Source organism: Engystomops pustulosus, chromosome 4, assembly GCF_040894005.1.
Source record: "Engystomops pustulosus chromosome 4, aEngPut4.maternal, whole genome shotgun sequence".
Taxonomy (NCBI): Eukaryota; Metazoa; Chordata; class Amphibia; order Anura; family Leptodactylidae; genus Engystomops; species Engystomops pustulosus.
This window is the reverse complement of record NC_092414.1, coordinates 128,569,330-128,597,235: the sequence shown is the minus strand read 5'-3', so window position 1 is coordinate 128,597,235 and position 27,906 is coordinate 128,569,330. Positions and strand designations below refer to the sequence as shown.

Below are 27,906 nucleotides of genomic sequence, written 5' to 3'. Positions count from 1 at the left end.
TGGGCTGCTACTTATTTACGCCTCCTTTTCAAAGTCAAAGCATGGGAGAGGGCGGTGGCGATGGGTGTGAATAATTAGCAGCCTTTAGAAGTCTTTTTTTTCAGGTGATCCAAGCGTTTCAAAATTAAAGACCAGCGCCAGGATCGGGATGAAGAAGACAATGGGTAAATATGTTCAGCTTAGTATTACTGTAGAAAATAGACAAATTTATTACTGTAGCAGGCGTGTACAGATATTGTCCTGGCCTAGAAACTAAATGAAGCAAAAGCATAGGACTGGCCACATAAAACTTAACTTTTACTAGTAAATTTGGTAAAAATCACTTATTAATTACCTTATATACTCGAGTATAAGCCTAGTTTTTCATACACAAAACATAAGCACAAAAAAAACGTGTTAAAATGTGGAGCAGTCTTACAAGGTCGGGTGTCGGGCTGCAGGATGGATATATCTATAGGAGAGCTGAGAGGGGAGATGCCTGTATATGCTTGCCCTCAATACTATGTGGTCCCTACAGCCCCAATTGCTCCCGTCCTGACAAGGGCAGTACCCATGTCATCCCTAGACCAGTGTACTGTATTGCCCTAAGGATATAACCAAAAAAGTGCTCCCCTTCCTTCCCTTCACTACGGGTTTCATCACCAGTGAGTGAATCATCAGGGGTCTCATACACAAGACCGTGTGTATGCCCGCACACAGGCTGCATACATCACTATGTGCCATTATTTGCGGCCCAGCTGACATGTCAATTGGGCTCGCGTTCACTGTGTGCAATGGCACTGTACTTGCATCGCACCATGAATGTACCCAATAGACGGCAGTGGAAATATGAATTTGCAGTTTGTTAGTTTGCACAAGGCCTATTTATGCACATTTGTCTTCTTGTCTTGACTGCTGTCCTTAATTGAATACTGTATGGTATTATGGCTGTATACATCTCATTTTAGCTTGGAATTCTTACTTTACCCTGAAATGTATATTTGACAAGTATCTATATTTCTTCTTACCTCTGTACAGGTATTTGATGAATTTTTTGCTGGATGCCAGCCTTGGAATGTTGGTTATCTGGCTGAGTGTGAAATTTGTATCATTGATCATAGAACGGAGAGGGTGTACGCTACTAGTGTTTGGAGAATATGGTAAGAAACATGTTTTTATTAAATTGATAATTTTTTCCAGTTTTGAAATACATATGATAAATGGAGTAAATCATTCTTGTCATGAAAAACTTTCTACCAACCAAATAGAAGACTATATGTAAGGGTGAAACACTTGTTACTTATATAGTGAACTATAAAAGTAATGAACTGTAAAACAAAAATCAACGCCATTTAAATTCATATAATACAAAGAACCTAAAAAGTTGCAGTGTAGACATAGAACCAAAAAGTAGTGATGCTTAATTTACAAGCCGGTATTTAAAGTAGGGTGCTGTATCTTTTGTAGCTTTTTGTTTTTTTATATAAAAAAAAGGCACAGCCATAGCCTAAAACATGTAATCACATACAGAAATCCCCATTCATTTCTACTAGATTCTGCCATGGTGTCTGTTTTTATGAGTTCATTTCCTAAGCAAAAAAGAATGGGGGTCATTTACTAAGGGCCCGAATCGCGTTTTTACGGCTGGTTACCTGAACTTTTTCCGTTTTGCGTCGATTTTCCCGGGTTTTTGGGGCACGCATCGGTGCCGCCATGCACCCGACGGAAATTGGGGGCGTGACCGTACGGAAACCCGACGGATTTGGAAAAACCGCCGCATTTAAAAAAAAAAAAAAAAAAAAAGTGTTGCTTGACACGCGCTTACCTGCACCCGGCCTGGCTTGGTGAACTTCAGCGCATGGAATTCGGCGCAGCAGCGGACACCTAGTGGACAACGGGGGAACTACCTTAGTGAATCGCCGGAAGACCCGAATCCTCCACACAGAACGCGCCGCTGGATCGCGAACGGACTGGGTAAGTAAATCTGACCCAATGTATTCTACAGAGGAACATGTCCCTACAGTCGGTTACTCGGTGACTACCGTAAGTAAATTTCACATGGCAAGAAAACATTAAAAAAAAGTACCTTCACCTTTGATAAATTCTCAGAATTTATTCAATATGTTTTTTAGTATATTAAAGGGGTATTCTCGTCTGGGCATTAACATTCAGTTTGATTAATCTGCCATTAATAAACATTTCTTCATTTAGATGTTATTAAAAAAAATGTTCCTGTGTGAAGATAATTTTCCATAAATGTAGTCATGTTGTCCCTTCGAAACGAGATAGCTTCCTCGGTTACGGCCACCTCTGCTGGAGTGATTGCACAAATAAACAAAAGGTTATTGTATATAAAATGTCCTGGAGTTACTACATGTCGCACAGCCACCCTGTGGTAGTGATTGCTGAATCCTGGTAGTCCGGCAGGACCCTATAGCGCAAGTCTGGCCACAGCTGCCAGAGTGTGACGTGGTCGTATCCGAGGAAGCTATCTCGTTTCTAAGGGACAACATGACTACATGACTATATGAGAAATTATCTTCACACAGGATCATTTTTTTTAATGACATCCAATTGAAGAAATGTTTATATATGGCAGATTAATGAAACTGAATGTGAATGCCCAGACGAGAATACCCCTTTAAGGACCAGGTCCTTTTTCATTTTTGCGTCTTTATTTTTCATTCCCCACCTTCAAAAATCTATATAATCTATAAAGAGCTGCGTATGGGCTTATTTTCTGCGTAACAAATTGTACTTCGTAGTGGTACTATTCAATATTCTATGCAGTGAACTGGAAAGCGGGAAAAAAATTCTAAATGCAGTGAAAATGATGAAAAAACACATTTGCGCCATTTCTTGTGGGCTTGCTTTTTACAGCTTTCACTGTGCACCCCAAATGACATGTCTACTTTATTCATAGGGGCAATACGATCACGGGGATTCTAAATTTGTATAGGTTTTATAATGTTTTAATACATTTAAAAAAATTACAACCGCCTGTACAAAAAAAAAATCTTCATTTTGCTGTCTTCTTGCGCTAATAACTTTTTCATACTTTAGTGTACCGAGCTGTGGGTGGTGTCATTTTTTGCGACTTTTGATGACGTTTCAATGCTTATATTTTTAGGACTGTACAACCTTATGATCACTTTTTCATAGAATTTTTTCTTTTTTCCGTTACGAGGTTAAATGCAGTGAAAAACCATTATTATATTTTGATAGATAGGTTGTCTGATTGATCCCACCATATACTGCCATACTACAGTATGGCAGTATATGGGGATTTCGCACACCATCTGTAACAATGTGCAAATCGCACATTGTAATAGCCTAAAACATGATAGCCTCTGATCTTTGTGTGACCCGAGGCTGTCATGACAACAGATCGACGCTCCGCGATGACATCACGGGGAGCAACGATCGGAGCCGCCGTCTTGTTGCGCTACGGGGTTAAAGCATATCTATCTCATAGCATGTTTCCCTCTGAGATAAATGAAAATTTTATTACTTAAATAATATTTTATTATAAGCAACATTGACTGGTGTATTCATGAAATGCAGCTGTCGCCTGTCTATCCTCGGGAATCTATAACTCATAATAATGCGAAACACACAATGCTACAAATGTAACTTCAGTACGATACTATATTGCAGGAAAAATATCATATTCCAAGCTTACCAGTTGTAATAAATATGTAATCCTACCAATGCCCCATTATGTAATTGCATGGTATATAAGCCTTTCAGTTACTTCCCCATTTTCTACACAAGAGGTCACTGTTGTCTCCATATTAATCTCTAGGTTGTATGGAGCTCATTAGGATACTCCCTTGTTTTAACAAATAAGGCTCAGTTCAGACTACAGTTGTGATTTCTGTTTCCGCCTAGAAAAGTAAAAAAAAAAAAAATTTAAATAGAACGGATCAGTTTTAAATCCCATTGAAATTAATGTAAATTTCTTTGTCATCTGTTGTCATCAGTTGTACACTGATCCGTTATTATTCATTTTTTTTTTATGGAAAAAAAGACGATCTTGCAGTACTTTTCGTTTAAAGAAAAACCGTTTCAATACGGATGGTGCCGAACTGACCATAACAGGTGACATTAAAGAGGACCTGTCACCTCTAGTAAGCAGCTTCTAGTGCTACAGTATATGTCGCAGTGTTACACTGCAGCTCTCTACAATAGAAAACACTTGCTTTAGTTATCAGCTCATAGTGCAGTTTTTAGAGGTGACAGGTCCTCTTTAAGTTACTTTTATATTGAAGTCAATAGGACAGTGTGTCAGTTTTTAATTTTTTTTTTTTAGATGAAGAAATAGACTGATATAGATAAACAGAAATAGTTGATGAAAAATTGATGATGGAAAGATTGCAGATAAATGTGAGGTATAGAAAGAAAGTTAGTTAGGCAAATAGAAATACGATAGATAGAAAAGATAGAAAAGCAAGATTGAAAAGATAGATTCCGTATATATACTTAAGTACAATCCGAGGCAACTAATTTTAACACCAAAAAATGTGAAAACACATTGACTCGAGTATAAGCAGAGGGTGGGAAATGTATTGGTCACAGCCTCCCCTAATATATAGCCTAATATATGTATCCAGTGCCTGCCCTTACCCGCCCCATATATTGCCAACAGCCCCCTGCAGGTCCTCTTCTGTCTCCAGCTCCGTCTTCAGCTCCCCACCGAAGTTGCATACACCATACACCATGGCGAAAATGAAGAAGTGTAATTAAAAAAACGGACTCTTCAAAAAAAAAAAAAACGGATAATAACTGAAAGACTGTGTATTTTTTAACAAGGAAACTTTAAGGTATCAGTTAAATAAACAGACACTATGTCATCAGTTACTGTCAATTTATCTACCTTTAGTTATCATTCGTTTTTTTGTTAAACGGAGATCTTAGTTTAGATAAAACTTTTAAAAACTATTTTAAACCTTTCTAAATCTGACAGACTACATACAATTTGAATACTTTTATATCTAAAATAACCCCCAAAGTCAAATATACACATACCTAAAAACATACAAATAAATATATTAATATGAGTGTTCCTGTATTAATCTTTGCACCCAAAATCATTGTGTATACATTATAAAATGGGTAGTTCTTATCAATATGTCAGGTTTTTATGATTGGGGGGGGGGGGGGGGTTGTTGCAGTTTTTTATACAGTTAAGAACAAGCTTCTAAAATCTGCAACCAAGACATGTACCTGTAACCCTAATCCCCAATGACATCTAACCTTAAAAGGGGGAATACAAGGGGATGCAAAATATCAAACTGTGATTTATGATTAGACATCATGGGATTCACCGTGTACAGTAAGCTTCACAGCTTCATGCAGGCTGACTGTGTATATGATAAGCCGACTACCATAACAACTTCCCAACTTTGTGAAGAGAGAAAGAGAGACAAAAACCCCTCCCCTTTTTCTAAGCCACACCCATTGTCCTACCCCTTGGTACAATTCCCCTTACATTGGCTAAACCCCCTCCATGGACCTGTATAATATCCCCTAATACAATTCTGCAACCTACCCCTCCTCGCATGGTGTGGCCCCTGTTCTCTATCCCTCTCATACTGTGGCCTCCTGTCCTCCATCCTCCCCCCCCCCCCCCCCCGTCCGTCTTTTGCCTCCTCCTGTCCCCCCCGTCCGTCTTTTGTCTCCTCCTGCCCCCCCGTCTGTCTTTTGCCTCCTCCTGCCCCCCCCCCCCGTCCGGCTTTTGCCCCCTCTGTTCTAGCACTACCCACCCCCCGTCCGCCTTTTGCCTCCTCTGCCCCCCCCCCTGTCTGCCTTTTGCCTCCTCCGTTCCATCCCCCCGTCTGCCTTTTGCCTCCTCCGTTCCATCCCCCCGTTCCTCTTTTTTGCCTCCTCCTTCCTTCCGTCCCCCTATTGCATCCAGCTTCCTATTCCCGTGGTCCCCTGCCCACTGGTATTAAACAAAAAAAAAAAACTTTTTCTTACCTTGCCTTGTTACCGAGAGTCACTCTCTTCTCCTGGGCTCTGACTGACTTGCGGAGAGGGTGAGGCCAGCTAGGGTTTGGAGCTACCTCCTCACATGACTCTTGAAGACTTCATGTGAGGAGGTAGCAGGGGCTCATCCTGCCTTCTCCTGGCCCCAATGCTTTGGCTGCTCAGCAGCTCTAATGTAGGAGACCAGGGGGAGGCGGGGGGAACCCGGGACATTCTCCCAGCGGCCGAGACGGTTGGGAGGTATGCATAAGTGGACAATTTTTTAAATTCTTTTTTTGTGCTGGGGCATGGGTACTGGCATGGCGTCCCACAATGGTCCATGAAGGTCACAAACTACTCTGACTGGTCTCTGCTATTTTCAGAACTCCCATATAAGTGAACTGGTATTACAGAAACTGCATAAACTTGATGCACCAATAAAGAAAATCGTTACTTAACTGGAACCTGGCGTGCGGACCAGCTCAAAGCTCTTTATTATTGTTACAGTATATTTTACTATGTTTTCAGCATTACACAAGATCCCATAAATAATTTCCAGTATTTCCTTTTCACATTGGCTTTTCATCAGATTAGTTATGTACAGTACAATCAATCCCTAATATCCGAAAAATGTTGGTCAGTAGAATATGATAGCCCTTAAGGTTTCTAGGGTAATTTACTGTAAATAAATCATTGTGTTGTCCTGGGCTTGTATTCGACAAATGGACATTCAGTGTAGTAGAGCAGATGTGTAGACAAAGCCAAATTCTCTCCAGAGGGAGGATGTGTGGGATGTTCCTAGAACTGTTGTCATGGAAGTGCATGATATTTCCATAATAGAATTTTCCCAGGTTTAGATAAAGCCAAGTTGCTTTTTACTGTATCAAAATGTGTCTACATGAAGAAATCATGTATATAAAATATTGGGTTCTGGTCACAGACATGTATTCTTAGCTTATGTATAGGGGTCTATTCATGGTCATTATGTAAAGGTAGTTAAAAGTGATTGCTGAGGATGGGAAATCTGCTTGCTCACATTCTGGATGGAGACATAAGGCTGCCTTCACACATCCAGTCTTTCAGATGCAGTTTTCAAAGCCAAAAGCATGTGTGGATCACAATGGGTGAGAACATATCATTAAGAGGTGCTCCATGAGTAACGTTGAACAGAATCATGGGCAGATCTATAAGGCTAAATAACTGTGTGTGTGTGTATTTGTGTATATAATAATATTACCCCACAACGGCAGTGTGAATGAAGTTTTACTCACATGTGATCACTGTAGAATTATTGGTGTCTGTTTTTAATGTTTTTAATTTGTGAAACAAATGCTTCAATATGCAGAAAACACCCGATATGTATGGAGAAAGCTCAGCCCATGAGCCCTCTCCATACTTCCTTAAAGGCCTTGAGGCATACTGTTACACCACAAGGGGTTTTCCCACTGAAGAAAATTCTCCATCCCCTAGCGATGATTACACAATAAAGATCATTTTAATCCCTTACTTTTACAATTTTACAGTTATACAGTTTTTTTTTGCTGTATTAGCTCCTATATGCCCTAGGCTGGACAGTGTAAGATTCCAGAGTGTGAACCAGGACTCTCTAAGCAGACCCTTCATGATCCATCTAGTTCTGTGAGCTAAAAATGTGGTTAGATTATCAGGGTGCAGGTTTATATACACATTCAACTGGCTTTTGAACATTGTACTAGTATCTGATGTATAGAAAGAGAGATGAGACAGTTCAGAGATGAGATGATGAGAGCCATGAGATGCCTATTACACATTGTCAGCTCTGCTACATATATATTCTCCATCCGGAGATAACTTATCTGCCTGTATCTTGCGGCTTCTCTCTCCTCACCATGTGTTGTTTGCTAGCAGGAAGTGAGTGAGTGTTTGTATCAGTGAGAACTCTGTCCTGAAATGTATTTGGGTGGGGCTAGAGTGCACAGAGCACAGAGAGAGACAGATATCTCCGCTGCACGGGTATCGCATAGAAATCCAAGACGACTTCCCCGACCTTAGGTCAGAAGTAACAGTGTCGTTTTTAGGGGCAACTGAAATTTTGTACACCAGGACTTATAGAGACAGGTTGGAATTAGATGCTGCTGTACCTTTGTTAATAACAGTGAATTAGAAAATGTGTTATTTTGTTAAATGAGTGCATATAAGAAACTTGTCTTTGTGGGAATACTCTTTAAAATGTTTTAAATCTACACACTGCAAAATGGCTGTGAATGTGCACAGTAATTATTCACCAGCCCTTTCACAAGGAAAAGAAACCTGCTGATTAGGCTAGTTTCTGAGGAGGATTTAGGCCTTGTGCACACTGCCGTGCTTTTGGCCGCATGCTAGCGGCTTGCACACCGCCCTATTATTATTCGGCATGTCCTATTCCTGACCATTTTTGAGGCTTGAGCAGTAATTTTGTATTTACGCTGATGACGGATGAGCCACAAACAAGGGATCAAGTTCCCTTGCTTGTTCCCTGCATTTGTGTGCATTAAAACATTGGGGCTCATTTACTAAGGGCTGTGCTGCTCACTTTTGTCGGCCTGTTCACCTTTCTCATGGATTGCATGGCTTGGACAGGTATTTAACAGGTGTCTGCGCTGGAATTGTAGCTGCACTGGCTTCCATGCTACACAACTTAGGGGGTGTGCTGTCAGAAGATCCAACTGATTTGGACTGAGCGCGGGATTTAACTTTCAAATTGTGTAGCAAGCCCATGCACTTTTTGTGCGATGTGTTTTAATGGTCACTTTACTTTCCAGGTGTAGGGAAGGTTAGATGGGATGCGGGAAAACCATTCACATGGCTGATGTAATAGTGGGTGGCATGGAGATGAGAAATACAGGAGGTTTGAGAGTTACTGGGTGCAGGGGATGGGAAGTGAGGTAAAATCAGGGCATGGTAACTGAGGTGAAATAGACTTATACTAAAGCTGCTGTCTGTATGGTGTGCAACCCACCTTCCCACAGACTACACACTGCACTGACTTAGCAGCTATTTCAAGGCACGGTTAGGATTGCTACTAATTTCTCACCTCGCTCTCCTGCTCTCAAGCTCTGTCAAGGGCTGCCATGTTGTTGATGCTCTCCAGTACAAGCTGAGTGATCACTGAGTGATGCTGCCACCTACTGGACATAATTACCAATAATTATCTCCCCTCTTCTTTGGAGAGGTATGTTCAGTCAGCTGCAACTTTTTTCAGACCCCCTAGAGCACTAGGTTGTCTGATCTTTCCCTATACTGCCATACTACAGTATGGCAGTATAAGTGGATTTTACTGATCATGCATTGCAATGTGCCACTGGCAAATTGTAATGAATGATCTACTGCTATACAGCCTCAGGTCTTACAAAGACCCAAGGCTATCACAGCAACATATTGTCAATCCCCAATGACTTCACAGGAAGTGACGATCGTTGTCAAGATGGCCGTCGTCTTTAGCAATGTCTGCAGCAATCGCAGAGGTAACATCTGCGATCGGTGCTAGCACTGGGGGCTGTTTGCTGCAATAATACCCACACACTGGGTATGGAGAGGGCACAGCCTTTGAATCCTCTCTGAACACCTACAGCGGATCTGTGAGCTTTTTAGATACGTCACACGTTGTTAAGGGGTTAAGTGATAATAAATATGTCATAAATACATTAAAGGCAAAGTTTTTATATTGAATACGTAAGGGGGATTTATAAACGCAGTTGCACCACAATTCTGGTGGTTTTGAGCCAAAAACACTGTTTAAAATACCTTGCACCACAGTTATCAAGGCTTTACTGATTGCCACTGAATCTCATCCACCCAGTGTGAACTCTGCAACTTTTTATGTCTGATCTCAAAGGGCCAGAAAATGGTCCCTAGACTCTTATCTACTTTGTGGCCTTACAGCAACTATGTGTGTCATGAACAGACATACACAGATCCATTACAAACACGGTAGCCCCCATGTATTTATAAATTTAATAGTATTTTAATATATACTAGGGTAAATTTTATAATAAATTCTTCCAATAATTATAATTTACTGTTTTATAATAAAAAAAAAAAATATTTTTTTGACAGTTTCCCTTTAAGGTAGCTGTTTATTAATATCCAGCAAACACCTTCAGTGCTACTGGCAATACAATTTGATATAATATGGAGTAGCAAAAAATACTACTATTTTCTATCATTTGTATAAGAGAAACATCAGATGAACATGCAGTTTGTTGTGTACAGTATGAAATCTGCAACAGATGTGGTGATATCTGATGAATAACTTTCAATGAACTGACATTTGTTTATTTCAGTTCAGCTCTTGGAAATCTTTGTTTATTGGTGTTTAGTTGCTGTTTTTTTTTCGCAGAGGGACATAAAATTGGGAAACCAAAGGGGATAAAAACTTTTCCAACATATCTGTTTCTATGATACATTGTCTGCAACAAAAATACTAATTATTGTTTAGTTAAAGGAGGGGTCCATCAAGTGAGTCAATTTACTGTATTTTTCCAGTGTTGCCACACGTTTGAGAATAACTCTATATTTAAAGTAATTTAAGTAATTTTTCTCTTTTCTTTTCCCATATCAAAGTTTATAGCTTTTCCATCTGTTTACATGACTACTCTAAATAACCCGTTCATAAGACTTTTCTTTTTATTTAGCAAATGTCTCTTGTTAATGATTGACCTAGAATTGGGATAAAATGTTCTTGTATGTCCTATTATTCCTTTACATAATATGATTAAACAACCTGAAAGAATTTTGTATATCTAAAAACCATTTACGGTCATGTAAATTATGTTATTTCAATATAGATACCATACCTGATACAAAACTTTATAGGAAATCTACTTCTATTTGTTATCCATGGCCTCCTTTCATCTAAAATCAATGTTTAAAGGGGTTGTCCGAGTTTTGAAAAAAAAATATATGTGGCCGGGAGCGGGCTGCCTAAAACAATAACGCTGTACTTACCTTCCGGTGCCCTCCCTTATCCAGTGCTGCTGTCGCTCCGGGCGCCATGAAAACAAACATGGCCGCCGGAGCAGCGCTGCATTCAGCTTCCGGCCGGACCCGACAACCTTACGGCCCCCATAGACAATGCTGTGTATAGGGATGGATAGGCGTACCCGGCCACGGCCGGCCGGAAGCTGAATGCAGCGCTGCTCCGGCGGCCATGTTTGTTTTCATGGCGCCCGGACTGGAGCGACAGCAGCGCTGGATACCGGAGGGCACCGGAAGTACAGCTTTATTGTTTTAGGCAGCCTGCTCCCGGCCACATATTTTTTATTTTTTTTTTAAACTCGGACAACCCCTGTAAAATTATTTTAATTACAAACTGGCCCCCCCCCCCCCCCCCCCCCCGTGCTGGAGCACTTCCTCTCTGCCACTGTGTGCTCACTATGTGCTACAGGAAGTGCAGGAGGAGGGTGAGACTGTGACCTACTGTACAGAGTAATGATAGTTTGTAAAGCCAGAGCACATAGAGGCTAGGGTAGCCCTTCTGGCTTAGTGACATCATTTTTAAAAGTTGATTTAGAAGGAAAGAGGCCATGAATAACAAATATAAGAAGATTGACTGTGGTAATCTGCCTGGATCTGTGAGTAAATGACCCTGGTTTATCATGCTTGATTTTTTTGGTAGATTTCCTTTAATGTCTGTTTTAATGCACATTGTATCACTATAGAGAATTATTATTTTACCAATATGGATATATTAAAAATGACCTACCCTTGTAGCTATATACAGCACTGCTCTATTATATTTTTTTTCTAAGGCTGTGTTCATCCATGTGAAACCTGAACAGTCTGTAGTTACCAGTGTTAAAGGGTCTGTTCAGGAATCATTTTTTATACTTATTTATGGCTGGGTGGAGGAGCCGAAAAATAATAAACCACATATACTCGCCTAATCTTCAGGTAAGCTATGGTGCAATTTATCACTGCCAGCTACTGTTTGTATACAGAGATCGGAGGTGATGTCATGACCACGGCGGCTTCACTCAATGAAGACAGTGAGCAGCCAGCTGCACGAGTGCTGCCTCTTGGAAAGGGCAATTAGAGGGCGGGGAGGTGATCAGCAGAGGAAGGAGGCGTGAATAATCAGGGAAAGGAGGAGGCCAAATGACTTCACTTGGCCTCTGCCGATCCAGGCTCTCTAATTAGTATAATTTTTAAATTACTCGTGTATAAGCCGAGTAATATAATCGCGTATAAGCCGAGTTTTTCAGCACAAAAGATGTGCTGAAAAACATCCCCTCGGCTTATACACGAGTCGATTACAAAAAAAAATGTACCCACTTAAAAAAAATAAACTTATACACTCGCCCCCGATGTCGGCGCGGCTCCCCGATGTCGGCGTGTTCCGTCTTCTTTCTTCTCTGCGGCTCCTCTTCTTTCTTCTGTCATGGACGCGGCCATGTTTTGTTCGTGGACGCGCATACTATGATGTCAGCAGCGGCCACGTCAGAGTATGCGCCTGCTAGAAGAAACCATGGCTGCGTCCATGACAGAAGAAAGAAGAGGAGCCGCGGAGAAGAAAGAAGACGGAATGCGCTGACATCGGGGACATCGGTAATCCGCGCCGACATCGGAGGGTGAGTATATAAGTTTATTTTTTCAAGGGCTGTGTGGGGGGCTGGCTGTATGCTACTAGGGGCTGGCTGTATGCTACTAGGGGCTGGCTGTATGCTACTAGGGGCTGGCTGTATGCTACTAGGGGCTGGCTGTATGCTACTAGGGGCTGGCTGTATGCTACTAGGGGCTGGCTGTATGCTACTAGGGGCTGGCTGTATGCTACTAGGGGCTGGCTGTATGCTACTGGGGGCTGGCTGTATGCTACTAGGGGCTTGCTGTATGCTACTAGGGGCTTGCTGTATGCTACTAGGGGCTTGCTGTATGCCACTAGGGGCTTGCTGCATACCCCTAGGGGCTTGCTGCATACTCCTAGGGGCTTGCTGCATACTCCTAGGGGCTTGCTGCATACTCCTAGGGGCTTGCTGCATACTACATGGGGGCTTGCTGCATACTACATGGGGGCTTGCTGCATACTACATGGGGGCTTGCTGCATACTACATGGGGGCTTGCTGCATACTACATGGGGGCTTGCTGCATACTACATGGGGGCTTGCTGCATACTACATGGGGGCTTGCTGTATACTACATGGGGGCTTGCTGTATACTACATGGGGGCTTGCTGTATACTACATGGGGGCTTGCTGTATACTACATGGGGGCTGGCTTGCTGTATACTACATGGGGGCTGGCTTGCTGTATACTACATGGGGGCTGGCTTGCTGTATACTACATGGGGGCTGGCTTGCTGTATACTACTGGGGGCTTGCTGTATACTACATGGGGGCTGGCAGGCTGTATACTACTAGGGGCTGCTGTATACTACATGGGGGCTGGCAGGCTGTATACTACAAGGGGCTGCTGTATACTACATGGGGGCTGGCAGGCTGTATACTACTAGGGGCTGCTGTATACTACATGGGGGCTGGCAGGCTGTATACTACTAGGGGCTGCTGTATACTACATGGGGGCTGGCAGGCTGTATACTACTAGGGGCGGCTGTATACTACATGGGGGCTGGCAGGCTGTATACTACTAGGGGCGGCTGTATACTACTGGGGGGGGGATTGACCAATGCATTTCCCACCCTCGGCTTATACTCGAGTCAGTAGTTTTCCCCAATTTTTGGTGGTAAGATTAGGGGTCTCGGCTTATACTCGAGTATATACGGTAGATTTTATCATGCATGGCAAGGTTTTGTGGCTAAATAAAATATGATCTTGTATGGGCATGAAAATGCAGTTGTGTTAGTGACTTCCGATTCAAACAACAAAAAGGCAAGTGGTTGATTTTATTTTCCGCTCTACAAAATATACTCTATCTGCTGTGTTTGAACTTTAAATATGCTTTCAGAATTACTGCCCACTGCAGGGAAAGTTTCCTGCATAATTGATTTCTGGAATAAAAAAATGGCTTCAAAAGTTTGGTTACATTTTAATGTGAAAACTGGAGAGTGCAATGCCAGTGCTGAATTATTTACAATGAAAAGGGATTTAGAGTATCATTATGATGCATAGATAACCTAAAGCATTGTCTTCTTGATTTTCACCATTTCCATTTAGATTCCTTTCTTGCCATATGCATCTGCACAGATCTAGTATCACAAATATGGAAGCCTTTTCAGCACTAACACAGCATTTCTTATTTCCTAGGGGACCCCCCACAGGCAGCTGCGTGGCTTGGTCAATGTGGGCTTTATCTCTTAATAATGGTTCTTGAAAAGACCATAATAAGCCTTGTTCTGCTCATTCCTGGATGGACAAAGGTAAGCAATCATAAGTTTGTGTAGAAATTGAGTTGATAGAATAGTGTCTGTGTAGAGTTTGGATGGGCACATAGTTCTGGTGGGTAACTATGTTTATTCATTCTGCACATTAAATCCTGAGAAGTATGCCACGCTGGTCTTCATCATGGCAAGATCTAGACAGTTACTTTGACACACATCATCTAACATTAATAGCAGTGTGGTTTACTATGACATAAAATGTATATACGACCAGGCAGTTATATATTTCCATCATTCAAGACCTATAAATAATTTTTCTGTGGACAACACTTCTTACTCCTGTTTATATTTAATGGCAATGTACCGTATGTAGTGAGTTACACTCCTGTGTGTAAAATTAGTTCTTGTAACTCACTGGCTGATTGTTTCATGTTAAACATTCTGGACAAAAAAAATCTATATAAAATATCCCTAAATAAACATATATTTGGCAAATAATTGCCTGATATCATGGCTTGCACTAGAGGCACTTGTTTCTTTTTACCATTTTCCCTGGATAAAATTGTTCCGCAGGTAAAGATTCATTAACAATAATTTCATATATTAGATATATAATATATATGTAATGTAGGCTTACATTTGCTTTATGACTCTTCTGTTGTGCCATCCTATTATTTAATAAAGCATTTATAGCACAATTTGCCACATATTTCATCACTTTATCAATAACCAATCATAAGCCCTCTAAGGGGTGCAGAAGCTGAACAAGACAGGCATTAGTTTAGTCTTTTGAATAGTATAATGTTTGTAGACTCTCAGCACTTTCTACCACATGTAAGCAATGGTACTTGAGCGACTGGAAATCTACTAAACCATGCACTGCTTGCTGGGTTGCTGACCCATCATACACACCTTTCCTCAGATTCTGAATGTATAAAAATCCACTGTGATGATTTACCAGTACTTATTCTGAAATGCAGGATCGTATACTTTGTATGCGATGAGCAGGAGTTGCCAGTGTTTGTTGCACAAATATTATAATTTTAGTACTGTATCATGGGGCAGTTTTATGAACCTATTTCTGCAATGTACTATAGTATGGTCTTGTGCCAGCTTAGGTTGGTGGCAAAGAACTACCGTATATACTCTTGTATAAGCTGAGTTTCTCAGCACAAAAAATTTGCTGAAAAACCTCACCTCGGCTTATACACGAGTCAATAATAAAATAGTAAAAAAAAATGTTAGTCGTGGCTCCCGATCCCCGTCGCGGCTCCCGGCGGCTTCTTCTCTCTTCTCTTGCTGACAGAGTCGCGTCCATGCAATCTTCCGGCCGTCGCACACTATGATGCGGTGGTGACGCTGCTGATGACGTCATCGTAGTGTGCGACGGCCGGCAGATCGCATGGACACGACTCTAGAGAAGAGAGAAGAAGCCACCGGGAGCCGCGACGAACATCGGGGACACTCGAGGGTGAGTTTTAAGTTTACTTTTTTTTATCTGTATGCTGCCTGGGGACAGGCTGTATGCTATGCTGCCTGGGGGCCAGTGAAAAATGGACTGTGTGCTGGCTGGATTTCACGGACTGACCAAATTGCCTGGAACTTCTTGCACCCTGGTGAAAAATTATGCACAGATTATTTCCCTAATAAACAGAAGCGCCAAAATGTTGGTATGTAAACCACTCGGGCACACTCAGAACCGAAGTATAGCAGATGTCTCTGTTTCTGTATGACCTCGTTTGTCTGCTGGTAATGTCCCCGCTCTCCACTCTACTGTGTAATATGTTATTGTATCTTTGCTTTAACATTTCAATTACTGTGTAAACTTTGGCTGGGAAACATCTAAAGTGACAGGTCTGTTTGTATAATGTATATCCCCTTGTTTTTTAACTTTCTCTATGCAGCTTCAGAAAATTCTATTGGACTACATTCCAGATCCCAAGCTGGAGCTCGTCCTGGTTATGCTGGTGGTGCCTTTTATAGTCAATGTGAGTAGAGCTCTTGTGATGCCTGCCTAATGGCCATTTTAGTGTATTGTGCCGAATTGTTGTGCCATGGGAAAGTAGATTTAATGGCTCATGGACAAAAGATTGTAACATACACTTCTGTATTGGGATCATGACATTTAATATGTTGGCCTCTACTACCTTTGTTAAATTGTTTATGACCAGTTGCATTTGGTTAGAACTCTTTATCTTTCAATCAACTTAATTAAAATCTTATAAATGAGCACATTTCATGCTGACTGATCTCAACAGGACAGTAAAGGTACTAATTTAATACATGAGAAAGATAAGACAGAACTGAGTCACCTGATTCACTTGAGTTATACTTCCTGATATCAAGCTATGTATACAGGCTTATATGGTGCCAAGCATCACCCATTGTTAACTTTACTTCTGACAAGCAGCTGCTTGTGGACAGTGATTCCATCAGGCAGCTGTGATTTGGGGGTTATACCAAGGACCCTGTCAGTAGTCAACCCCTGTATCTGGACTTTTGCAATGACAGGATGATGAGGCCGCAGTCCCGGTACTGATGACTCAGCCTGAGGTTTGGGAGGGAATAGCAGGACTCGGACAACCATGCCTACCACCATAGTACAGTAAAATTGGGTCTTATCACTTGGTAAATGTATTTAATTTAATGTTGTTACATTGTAATGGATGTCTTAGAGGTATTAAGTTTGCCTTTTGTTTCCTTTTTAGGCTATAATGTTTTGGGTGGTGGACAGTTTAATTATGAGAAAATACAAAAGATTAATAGTAGACAACGATCTTATAGACAGCGAATCTGCAGATGGCTCACCATCAGTAGTTGATGACGAAACGCAGGTAAGACCTTGCGTGGTACATAGACTTTGTTATCACTTCTTCATGGAACAAAATCTATATTTAAATCATGTGAGAGCACACGTTTTTCTTTAATTGAAAGCAACACTTCAGACTGTACTAGGAAGTGGGGCAAAAAATTCCAAATGCAGATAACTTGATGAAAAAAATGCTTATGTGACATTTTTCTTTCGGACTCTGTTTTTATTTCACCTCCCCTTTTAGTCTTTGTGTCTTTGCCATATGCTGATGCTAATAACTTTTTTATTCTTTGACGTATGGAACTGTGTAAGGCGTAATTTTTGTGGGATATGATGACTTTTTCATTGCTACCATTTTGGAACTGTACAAGCTTTTTGATCGCTTTTTTTACAAATTTTTTTATGTGGTGCAAAATGACAAAAAAAAAGTGGTGTTTTGGACGCTATTTTTGCTGTGGAAGTTCCTGCGGGAATAACAGGTTTTGTATGTTTATAGATCAGGACTTTTCATTTCTACAATACAATGCAACAGTATTGCAATATATTGTATTTGGACTGTATCGGTAAAAGAGTCTGCTGCTGTTGGATTGGGGAATTTTGTAACTTTATTTTTTTATTTATTTTTATATGTACTTTTTTAACAGTTGTACTTCATTTTAGTGGTAAATTTTGGATGATAAGTTTTGTGTTTATTTGCAAAAAAGAAAAAAATTATGAATTCTTTTCCCATATGTCTAGTTTACATTTTCATAATTTTTTAAATGTTTGGTGGATAATTTATTTTGATGTCACGCGCCTTACAAATCGAATAACACTTTTCTGTATTTTCGGAATTGACTACTTTGGGGATAAATACTGTTTTGAATGAAATTTTTTAAATATTTAGCATAAAAACCACCCTACATAATCAACCCATTTTAAAATCTGCACCCCTCAAACTATCAGAAACCACTTTTAGGAAGATTGTTAACCCACTTTTAGTTTTCTCATTGGCCCCTTTAGTAGGCTATAAAATTTCAGCTTTTTCATTATCAGGGCAATGTGACAGCGGGATGAGATGCTTTTTCCAGTGTTACCATTTTGGGGTTGGTATTCCCTATTGTTGAAAATTTAGGAACGTTTTTTTGAGGGCAGGAGTACAAAAGCATCAATTCTGGACATGGATTTTTTTACTTTTTTTTTTTTTTTTGTCCACTGTATAGTCTAATAATCATGTTCTCTTTATTTTAAGGGTTAATACGATTACGGGGATACCATACTTGTATATTTTTTTTCTTATGTTTTACTAAATTTGCCAAGTAAAACCCTAATGTGGGGAAAAATCGATCATTTTTGTATCGTTGTCTTACAGGTGGAATAACATTTTTACTTTTTTGGCTACATTGCTGGTTGATGGCTGGACATGTTATACTTTTCAACAGTATCATCCTGGAGTACATATGTTTTTTAACACTTTTTATTGCATTTTTTGTAGTAAAAATCATAATTTTTGGCAGGCTTTTTCCCTGGGTTTTTTATGGCGTTTATTGTGCGGGTTCTAATTATTTACTTTTATTCTTCGTGTTTTTACGGATGTTTGCTTGTCCATGATAATACAGGGCAATACTGATGTTTTGCAGGGTATTAGCTGTGTCTGCCTATGCACATGCATGGGCTGACACTGTGCCTTTTAAGATGATATAGACGTCATCTTGCAGGCACTGCCTGCAGACAGTCCTGGGATCCTGATAGGACCCGAGGGCTACAATAAGAACAATGGACGCCCTCCGAAGATGGTGCGGAAAGTTAAATGCTGCAGTCGTGCTTACTTCTGCATTTAACGGGTTAAACACCTGTGATCGGAGCCCACTCCGACCGCGGGTGTTAATCGGGGATGTCAGCAGTAGATTTCTGCTTACACTCCCCGACTCTCGGTGCCGGCTTGGCTAATAGCGGGTGCCCGCGCAGTACTTGTACGGCGTTGAACGCTAAGGGGTAACACGCCATTGAAGTGACCTATGTTCGGCAAGGTGGATATATCAAATTGGAGGCTTATTGCAAAGTTGATCATGCATATGTTTCAAATTTTGCTTGTGAAATGGTTTCCCTTGTACATGGTCGGTAGCGCAGCTGTAGGGATTGTAGAATTTGCGTAGCCCCATCACCAATTTAACTAAGACCAGGGCCCTTGACTTTCCAACCTAGTAATAGTACTTATTGCAGGTAGCATATCAGAAGTCTTAAAGACGCTTATACAATTGGTTACGAGGATTAGACTTCAGAGTGCCTTCTTTATGAAAGCTGCTCTCCCTCACACAGGTGGCGCAATAGTTTCAGTGTGCCACAATCATTTTATAGGAGCTTTTTTTATAGCTTTGAAGGGGTGAATTAGATATAAAATACCGTATATACTTGAGTATAAGCCGACCTGAGTATAAGCCAAGGCCCCTTATTTTACCATGAAAACTGGGAAAACCTATTGACTCGATTATAATCCGAGGGTGGGAAATGCATTGGTCACAGCCTCCCAGTATATATCCAGCAAGTCCCCAGTAGTATACAGCCTGCCCGCCCCCAGTAGTATACAGCCAGCTCCCATAAAAAAATAAACTTACATACTTTCGGGGTCCCCGATGCTTGTCGTTGGTCCTCTTCTGTCTTCTTTCCGCTGTAACAGCCGGCAGAGACGCGACCATGTGATCTGCCGGCCAGCGCATACTATGATGACACCAGCGGGCGCATCATAGTATGCGCCGGCCTGCAGATCGCTTGGCTGCGGCTCTGCCTGCTGTTACAGCGGAGAGAAGACAGAAGAGGACCCGCGACAAGCATCGGGGACACTGGAAGGTGAGTATGTAAGTTGTTTTTTTTTAATTGACTTGAGTATAAGCCGAGGTGTGATTTTTCAGCAAACTTTTTGTGCTGAAAAACTCGGCTTATACATAAATATATATGGTAATATATTTGAGGGCATAAATTTACTGTCAGTTCTCAGATAGTCAAGCAAAATGAAACAACTATTGTTGTCAGCTGCGTTAGACTTTGCTTTTGACAGTCTGGTAGTTCAAGGCTGTGAGCAGATGTTGGTGTATAGTGAAGCCAAGAAATAATGAGTCACTTAAGAAGTATGACGTTCTACTTCCTAAGCATCTCCCTGGAAAGTTAGCTGAATGGGGAATTAGAATATGCAATTTGTTTAGGTTGTTGTGATTCTTTATCAAGAATGTGAAAAAGCTATAGCTTCCATTCTTATCCATTTGTTGTTTACAGACCCTTCTCACTAAAGGGAAAGAAAGGATCAGAAAACGGATAGAATCTTTTTTCCTCAATAAAGTATATAATAGCTTTACTTTTGTCAACTGCACTATTCTTTTCTGAAATAAGAAAGAAAATGGCTTCAGTTAAGTTATGCTTTAACCCATTTTCGACACTTGACGTAGTAGAATGTCACACATTTGCTGCAGGTGATTGGAGAGGACTCACGGGCTGATTCTTCTCCATAGCCGATAAGTGTTTTTTTTAATGCATATTGCAGCAAGCTCATACTGGTAACACCCATTCAGCGGCAGCATTAAAGAGCCAGTGGTGCGTGGGCGCCACCATCTTGGATCGGATCACCGCTCCCAGTGACGTCATCGGGGAGAATGGATCCATTGCTATGACAGCCTTGGGTCACACAAAGTGGCTCTCTAGTTTTGCACCAATTATTGCAATGTGCGATTTGCACATGATGTGGAATATTCCCATATAATTCTATACTGTAGTATGGCAGTATATGGTAGGATCTATCAGACAACCTAGTGTTAAAGTACCCTAGGGGCCTGAAAAATAGTAAAAAAAAATTTTAAAAATGTAAAAACCTAATACTTCGATTCGCTCCCCTTTCCCTAGAACTGCTTTAAATAAACAGGTAAAATCATAAATAAGTTTGGTATCAGTGCATCCCTAAATGTCCGATCTTTCAAAATATAATAAATGTTATTTTCCAGATGTTGAACCCCATAACTGGAAATAGAGCCTAAAGTCAAAAATGGCACTTTTTTTGCCGTTTGGAAAAATAAAAAAAAAAATTCAATAAACTGCCTGTGAAGCTACAGCACCAGGGGCTCTGGAAACACCCACCAGAGCCCTTCATGCTCAAAAGAAAAATCATAATTTCAGAAGAAAGGAGGCCAAAGATAACATATAGGATTACCACAGTCGCAGTATCTGCATCTATAAGTAAGTGTCCCTGATGTATCATGCTTAATTTTGATTGTAGATTTCCTTTAAGCAGCTTTTTCTAAAAAAAATTAACCATATGTCTACTGGTTATATGTGGTATTCAATCTCCATTTAAGGGAAGGGAACCGAACTCTGTTTTCAGAAAATGCCAAACATATTTTTCTACTATTGTGCAACCCAATAAGAAACAATGTGAATTTTTTACATTAACCCCTTACCGACATGTGACATAGTATTAAGTCACATGCTGGGTGCGGGTGCACGGAGAAGGCTCACGGGCTGAGCTCTCTCCATAGCCGGTAAGTCTTTGCTGCACACCCCGTAACGGAAAATCCCGCCCAAAGTCGAAAATGGCACTTTTTTGCCATTTAAAAAAAAAAATTCTATAAAAAGTGATCAAAAGGTTGCACAGTCCTAAAAATGATAACATTGTAAACGTCATCAAAATCCGCAAAAACGACACCTCCCAAAGCTCCGTACACTAAAGTATAAAAAAGTTATTAGTACCAGAAGATGGCAAAATCCCCCCAAAAATTTTGTACAGGAGGTTTTAATTTTTTTCAATGTATACGTTATAAAACCTATACAAATTTGGTATCCCCGTAATCTTAACGACCCAAAGAATAAAGTAGACCTGTCATTTGGGGCGTACAGTGAAATTCGTAAAATCCAAGCCCACAAGAATACGGCACAAATGCATTTTTTTACCAATTTCACTGCATTTGGAATTTTTTTCCTGCTTCCAAGTACACTGCTTGGAATATTAAATACCACCATTTTGAAGTGTAATTTGTTATGCAGAAAATAAGCCATCACACAGCTCTGTACATGGAAAAATAAAAAAGTTATAGATTTTTGAAGGTGGGGAGTGAAAAATGAAAACGCAAAAATGAAAAAGGGCTGCAGCGTTAAGGGGTTAAGGAGTCAACAGCTCAGATTGCAAAGTTCTTTAGCGCTAACACTAGCGCTAACATTTTAAACATTGTAAAAATATACTGATGCTTTAAAGGGAACCTGTCACCTGGAGACCCATTTTTAGCACTCCCCCAGTCCCCACAGAGCATAGTACATACTCTGCCAAAGTGTTTTTGTATTAAAAATTGGTTTTACAGAAAAAAAGATATGTTATGTGGAACCTTTCATTAGCATGTGCTGTGTGACTAGGCAGTTGCCAAATGGGAGGGGCCGGAAAGAAGCAGTTCCCCCCCACCCTTGGGGAACAGCTACTCCATGTGACCTTTTCAAATATATGAAAACACACATCACTTGGCTTAGCGACGCCCCCTGCTTCTCTACAGCCAATCCCGAGTGTGAGGAGTTATTCATATATTTGAAAAGGTCACATGTTTCCCATGGGTGGGGGTGGAATTGCTCCTTTCCAGTCCCTCCCATTAGGCAACTGCCTAGTCACACAGCAGATGCTAATGAAAGGTACAATATAACATATCTTTTTTTTCTGTAAAACCAATTTTTTTATACAAAAACCACTTTGGCAGTGCATGTACTATGCTCTGTGGGGACTGGGGGAGTGCTAAACATGGGTCTCCTGGTGACATGTTCCCTTTAAGATCTTAAAGGCGTAAGAAGTATGTTTTAAAGTGTGGCCAAAAAATTTACGTATATATTTGAATCTTTCTTGTACAAGACTTGGAAACTTAGTGCTAAATCCCTTTCTGGTTATTGGTAAAAATTAAAACAGGAATTACCTGTAGTGGCAGCTATTAAAATAGTCCTTAGCTGCCCATATTCCATGACTGCCTTTGTATAGGCTTTTACAATATTTAGGAATAAATGTTAAGCTAAAATGATTCAAGCAATTAATTTTTCTTTTACTGAAGTACCGTATATACTCGAGTATAAGCCGACCCGAGTATAAGCCGAGACCCCTAATTTTACCAACAAAACTGGGAAAACCTATTGACTCAAGTATAAGCCGAGGGTTTAGTATACAGCCAGCCTGCCCCCCTAATGTATACAGACAGCCTGCCCCCCTAATGTATACAGACAGCCTGCCCCCCTAATGTATATAGACAGCCTGCCCCCCTAATGTATACAGACAGCCTGCCCCCCTGTATGTTGAGCACATTAAAAAAAATAAACCTAATTCTCACCTTCCAGCGATACTCACCCCCGGCGCCGGCTTCCGATCCTCGGCGGTGGCTCTCGATCCCTGGCAGCGGCTTCTTCCATGCGATCTCCCCGCCGGCGCTCACTATGATGCGGCGGTGTCGCCGCTGATGACGTCACACTGCCGCATCATAGTGAGCGCCGTCGGGGAGATCACATGGACGCGACTCTGCCGGCAAAAGAAGAAAGAAGACAGCCGCCGCCGGGGATCGAGAGTTACCGCCGAGGATCGGAGGTGAGTATCGCTGGAAGGTGAGAACTAAGTTTATTTATTTAATGTCCTGAACTTTGGGAGCCGCTGCCGGTGGATCCGGGCACCAGAGGGTGAGTATTAAATTTTTTTTAATTGACTCGTGTATAAGCCGAGGCGAGGTTTTTCAGCACATTTTTTGTGCTGAAAAACTCAGCTTATACACGAGTATATACGGTAAATGGCTTTATCACTATGTAAAAGTGACATTTTCTGAATTCTTAGATCCATATTTGAACACAGAGAGAATTATTCTGTACACTGAATGAATCCCATTGGCTTTCTCAACTTCCTCTACTGACCTTTATTCTCAAATCCTCATTATTTCCTTTTCCACACAATGGTTCTCCTCAGAACATTGTTTAGCCTTTAGTTTCCATAGTAATGACCCTCCAAATTACTCTCTCACTATCACTAATACAAGTATCCATGTCAGGCTCCATCATTTTCCACTTTATGTAATTATGATCTCATCATCTTATACATACCCTACCCATACATTTGCTGCTATATCATTTGTGGAGCTACTATAAATTTTCCTCAACTTTGTTATTGTAGCTCGGTGATGTAAGCCTGGGGCCCCTTAATGCATGTAGTGTTATATGAAATTACTGAAACTGCTATGCAAACATTTTAGCAATTTTGTCAATATTTTATAAATATTTTATTGCTATATAGTAAAAAAGCTTTGACACAAGATTGGTGTAAGTCTAGTAAGTGAAGAAGTGTGTAGTGGTTAAGGACTCAGACGAGCCATGAAGTTACAAATGAAGCTGGAGTTTGGCATTCACTTGATAAATACTTATACAAGGAGTAGTAAACCTTATCCAATCACAGATTTACTGTTCCGTGTATAGATATAGTGAGCGCTTTTGTAACCTTTTTTTTTAGTTTCACATTGGAACCTCTTTTTAAGGCTTTAAATGCAAGCTGTGCATATGCTAATAATGTGGTGCAATATAACAATTACTGTAGCTCTCCATTTTATTATTTACACTTGTAATATTTCTGTTTTCTGTTTCTTGCAGGCTTTGCTTGGCCCATCACCTGTCCGTACATATTGTTAATATGACGCATCTGCCCAACTCTCTATGGAACACTACACAGATTATTTGCTGCTTCTGATTATGACTTCTGGTATTGATCCTTAAATATTAAGAAGGTGCATGTCAGTAAGTTATCATTGCAAGTATAAACCTGCAATATTTATTCGGAACATGCAATGAATGCAGGACACTGAGAGCACAGTACCACGATAGTGGTATTCAACATATAAGGCTAACTTATGTTACTTATGTTTTATAACATGTTAAACAGTCTTTATTTTTACTGGTTTTTGTCATGTTACTTTTTAAGTGGACCAATGAGATCTCTAGCAGACATTCCTTTTGCAAGTATTACACATACGAATTATATACACATAGGTTAAATATTTCATTGCTTAAAGGGAACCTATCAGTTAAACTAACCCACAATATATAAACATGTCTTTGAAAACTCCTATTATGCAGCAGTACAACTATCCCTATATTGTCCCAATGCCTGTAAACTTCCACAGTCCGTTTGTATAGTTGACTCACCATCTATGCATATTCATGATGTTCTAGCTCAGCCACACCTTCAGCTTCCTGATTTTACAAGGGGCTTGCTTGGAATAAATGGAGCGCTGGTTGTATGTCTCGCCAAATAGAAATAATCTCCTTTATTCATACGAGTCACGCATACACCCAGCATCTCTCTTATTTCTGAGAATGAACTGAAGGCACGGCTGAACAGGACGGACATGGATATGCCAGGCTATCCCCAGAAGAGAAACGATCATAGGTCTCACGTGTGGACATTTGCATAGGTGGTGAGTGATCTTTGCAAATTGACTGTGGAACTTTGCAGGTATGGGGAGGAACAATCTAGAGATAGTTGCACTGCTGTAAAATGGCAGCATATATGGCTGTATATACATTGGTATCAAAATTCTGTTTTTGCAGGTTTCACTAAACCCTAGTCTGCTGCTCTGTTCTACCATGCAAAAGCAACACTGCTAATAGGCTCCCTATAAAACTGGATACCATGGCATCTATGTGAACAAAAGCTATCACGTATAAAGAAAAAGTTCTGTTCCGAACTCGAATGAAACTTTTGTGGTTCAAATTTATATTACTGTCTAAAAAAAACTATAAAATAACATTAAACAGTATTGTGTTTTTTATTTGGTATTATTGTGTTGTGTTCATTTCTGTTGCTGGAAGAGAAGATCTTGATAAGGACCTGCATCTTTTAAGTAGTCATTATCAGATCCCATAAATCTGGAGGATTCCTCCTACCATCCTTGAACTCATGCCATCTCTGTACAGGATGTACACACTGATCCTGCTGTCCAGCTCTGGCTCCAGGCAGGCTACCAGACAGGCTACTATTTCACCTATCACTGGAATACAGACAGCACTGGAGCCCGAGGCAGTAGCCGCCTGGCCGGAACTGGATTAAGAAATATGCCGAGTAACTCATTACTTGCCAAGACCAATAGCGCTGTTCACATTATAGGGATCATGACACGTTTATCCACTGTTAAAGCAGTGATCTATTCCCAGCTGTAACTAGAACTCTATGGCACCTAGAAACACATTCCTGATGTGATATTAAATTCTGCTCTTTAAAATGACACCAGTGTTTCTCGGTTCCACAGTTCCGAATCAATAGTTGTTTGAAGATTGCCCCTCTCAGCCTGTCAACCGAAAAACGGCACAGAGAAGGAGCTGCAGGGTATCGGAGAGTTTGCAAATGTACATGTACACTCTGTATCTATAGCTGAACCTGGGGAAGGGTTAAAGATTGACACTGTACATATTTTAATATAAATTGATAAAGGTTTATTTTACTACTTTAATGCAAAATGTAAAAAAAAAATAGTATTTTTTCTGATACTCTATAAACAAACTCTATAAACAAAATGACCGTTGGTCATAAAAGGGTTAAACTCTAGTCTACCAATGATACTGTCATTAGGAATTGTTTTGGCTTGTAGGTAAGGGCACAATTATTCTTGCCTGCCTAGGGTATCATAATGCCTTGGTCACAAGGAAATGAAAGCTCCTATGTAAAGTGGGATAATGATACAGGGAAGGAGAGCAACGTTAAAATCACTAAACAATTGAAATGTATTCAGTGACATTATTGGGACCATGGAGAATTTTTTTATACCATTAAAAATTCACAAAGAAAATAAAGTGAAACTCACATTTTAATATAGAAATGCTGATACATACAGATGATGGCGTGAAGGGATTCTTTAATTTACATATTCTGGAACATCACAAGATTAAGAATTCAGCTAATGTATACAATATACAACGGACTGTAAAAAAAAGTGTCAAAAAGCTGCTTTTATATTTATAGAAGTGGTGAACCTTATATTTTATGTAGGCATGATACCACAAGTATGGATTGTAAAGTCATGTCAGAAGTAAGGCCATTATTCATAACATGTCAAAATACCTTTATGAGCAGTTCTGTTTGTATGCACATGCTGTAAACTGTAGAAGAGTAACATTTTAGTTTATGTGGCAAATTGGGAAGGCATGGGCCTGAATGGTACAGTTCACCTAGAGGTCTAGCTTTTAAATAGCAGCAGTTTTAGGTACATAACTGGCCTAAGACATTGTTTCCCTAAGAGGGGCATTACTAGGAGAGCTTTAGGCCCTATAGCGGATTTCTGCATGTGTCACCCTTCCCTTTAAGAAAATATATACATCTTCGCACGCACGCACTCCTATACACACATAAAGTTGTAGACTCCAACATTCACTTTTATATACTCTTTTATACACTTATACGCACACATTTATGCACTTATATATAAACTAATACATAGTGTATATATAAACACATACAGTATTTACACAGCAAATTTGTATACCTGTTGTACAGTACATATACAAACATATAGTGTATATATGCAAGGTAGAAGAAATAAAGCGTGGCACTCGCCAAAACAATGTTCAACAAACTTCTTTTATTTCAGAGGCATAAGGACAGGATGAGGTGCAGCTTCGCCAAGGCAACGGGTCGTTAGGTATATGTGTGTGTGTGTGTGTATATATATATATATATATATATATATATATATATATATATATATATATATATATATATATAATATTATTTTTATTTATTTTTTTTCTACATATACATCATATTCTAATACATACAGTATACACTTGCCATATATACACACAGGGGGTTATTTATTAGACGTCTGTCTGGCGTATGCTAGTGTCCAT

The 27,906-nt window shown here is 40.2% G+C and overlaps 1 protein-coding gene across 4 annotated transcripts in view; it reads left to right on the top strand.

The window, feature by feature from the left end:
- The window catches only part of LOC140127115 (store-operated calcium entry regulator STIMATE-like), a 63,398-nt gene extending 37,556 nt beyond the window's left edge, over positions 1 to 25,842 (top strand). The window contains exons 4-9 of one of the 4 annotated variants that reach the window (XR_011854954.1): positions 1,018 to 1,139; positions 14,164 to 14,276; positions 16,142 to 16,225; positions 16,946 to 17,071; positions 24,658 to 24,766; positions 25,615 to 25,842. Coding sequence is in view for 1 of the 4 variants with exons in the window: in XM_072147422.1 (XP_072003523.1) it covers positions 1,018 to 1,139; positions 14,164 to 14,276; positions 16,142 to 16,225; positions 16,946 to 17,071; positions 24,658 to 24,696 (484 nt within the window). In the remaining 3 variants the exon portion in view is untranslated. Of the gene's footprint in view, positions 1 to 1,017; positions 1,140 to 14,163; positions 14,277 to 16,141; positions 16,226 to 16,945; positions 17,072 to 24,657 lie in introns of all 4 variants that reach the window. The other 3 variants (XR_011854952.1, XR_011854953.1, XM_072147422.1) reach the window with 3 other exon arrangements.
- The last annotated feature ends 2,064 nt before the right edge of the window (positions 25,843 to 27,906 follow it).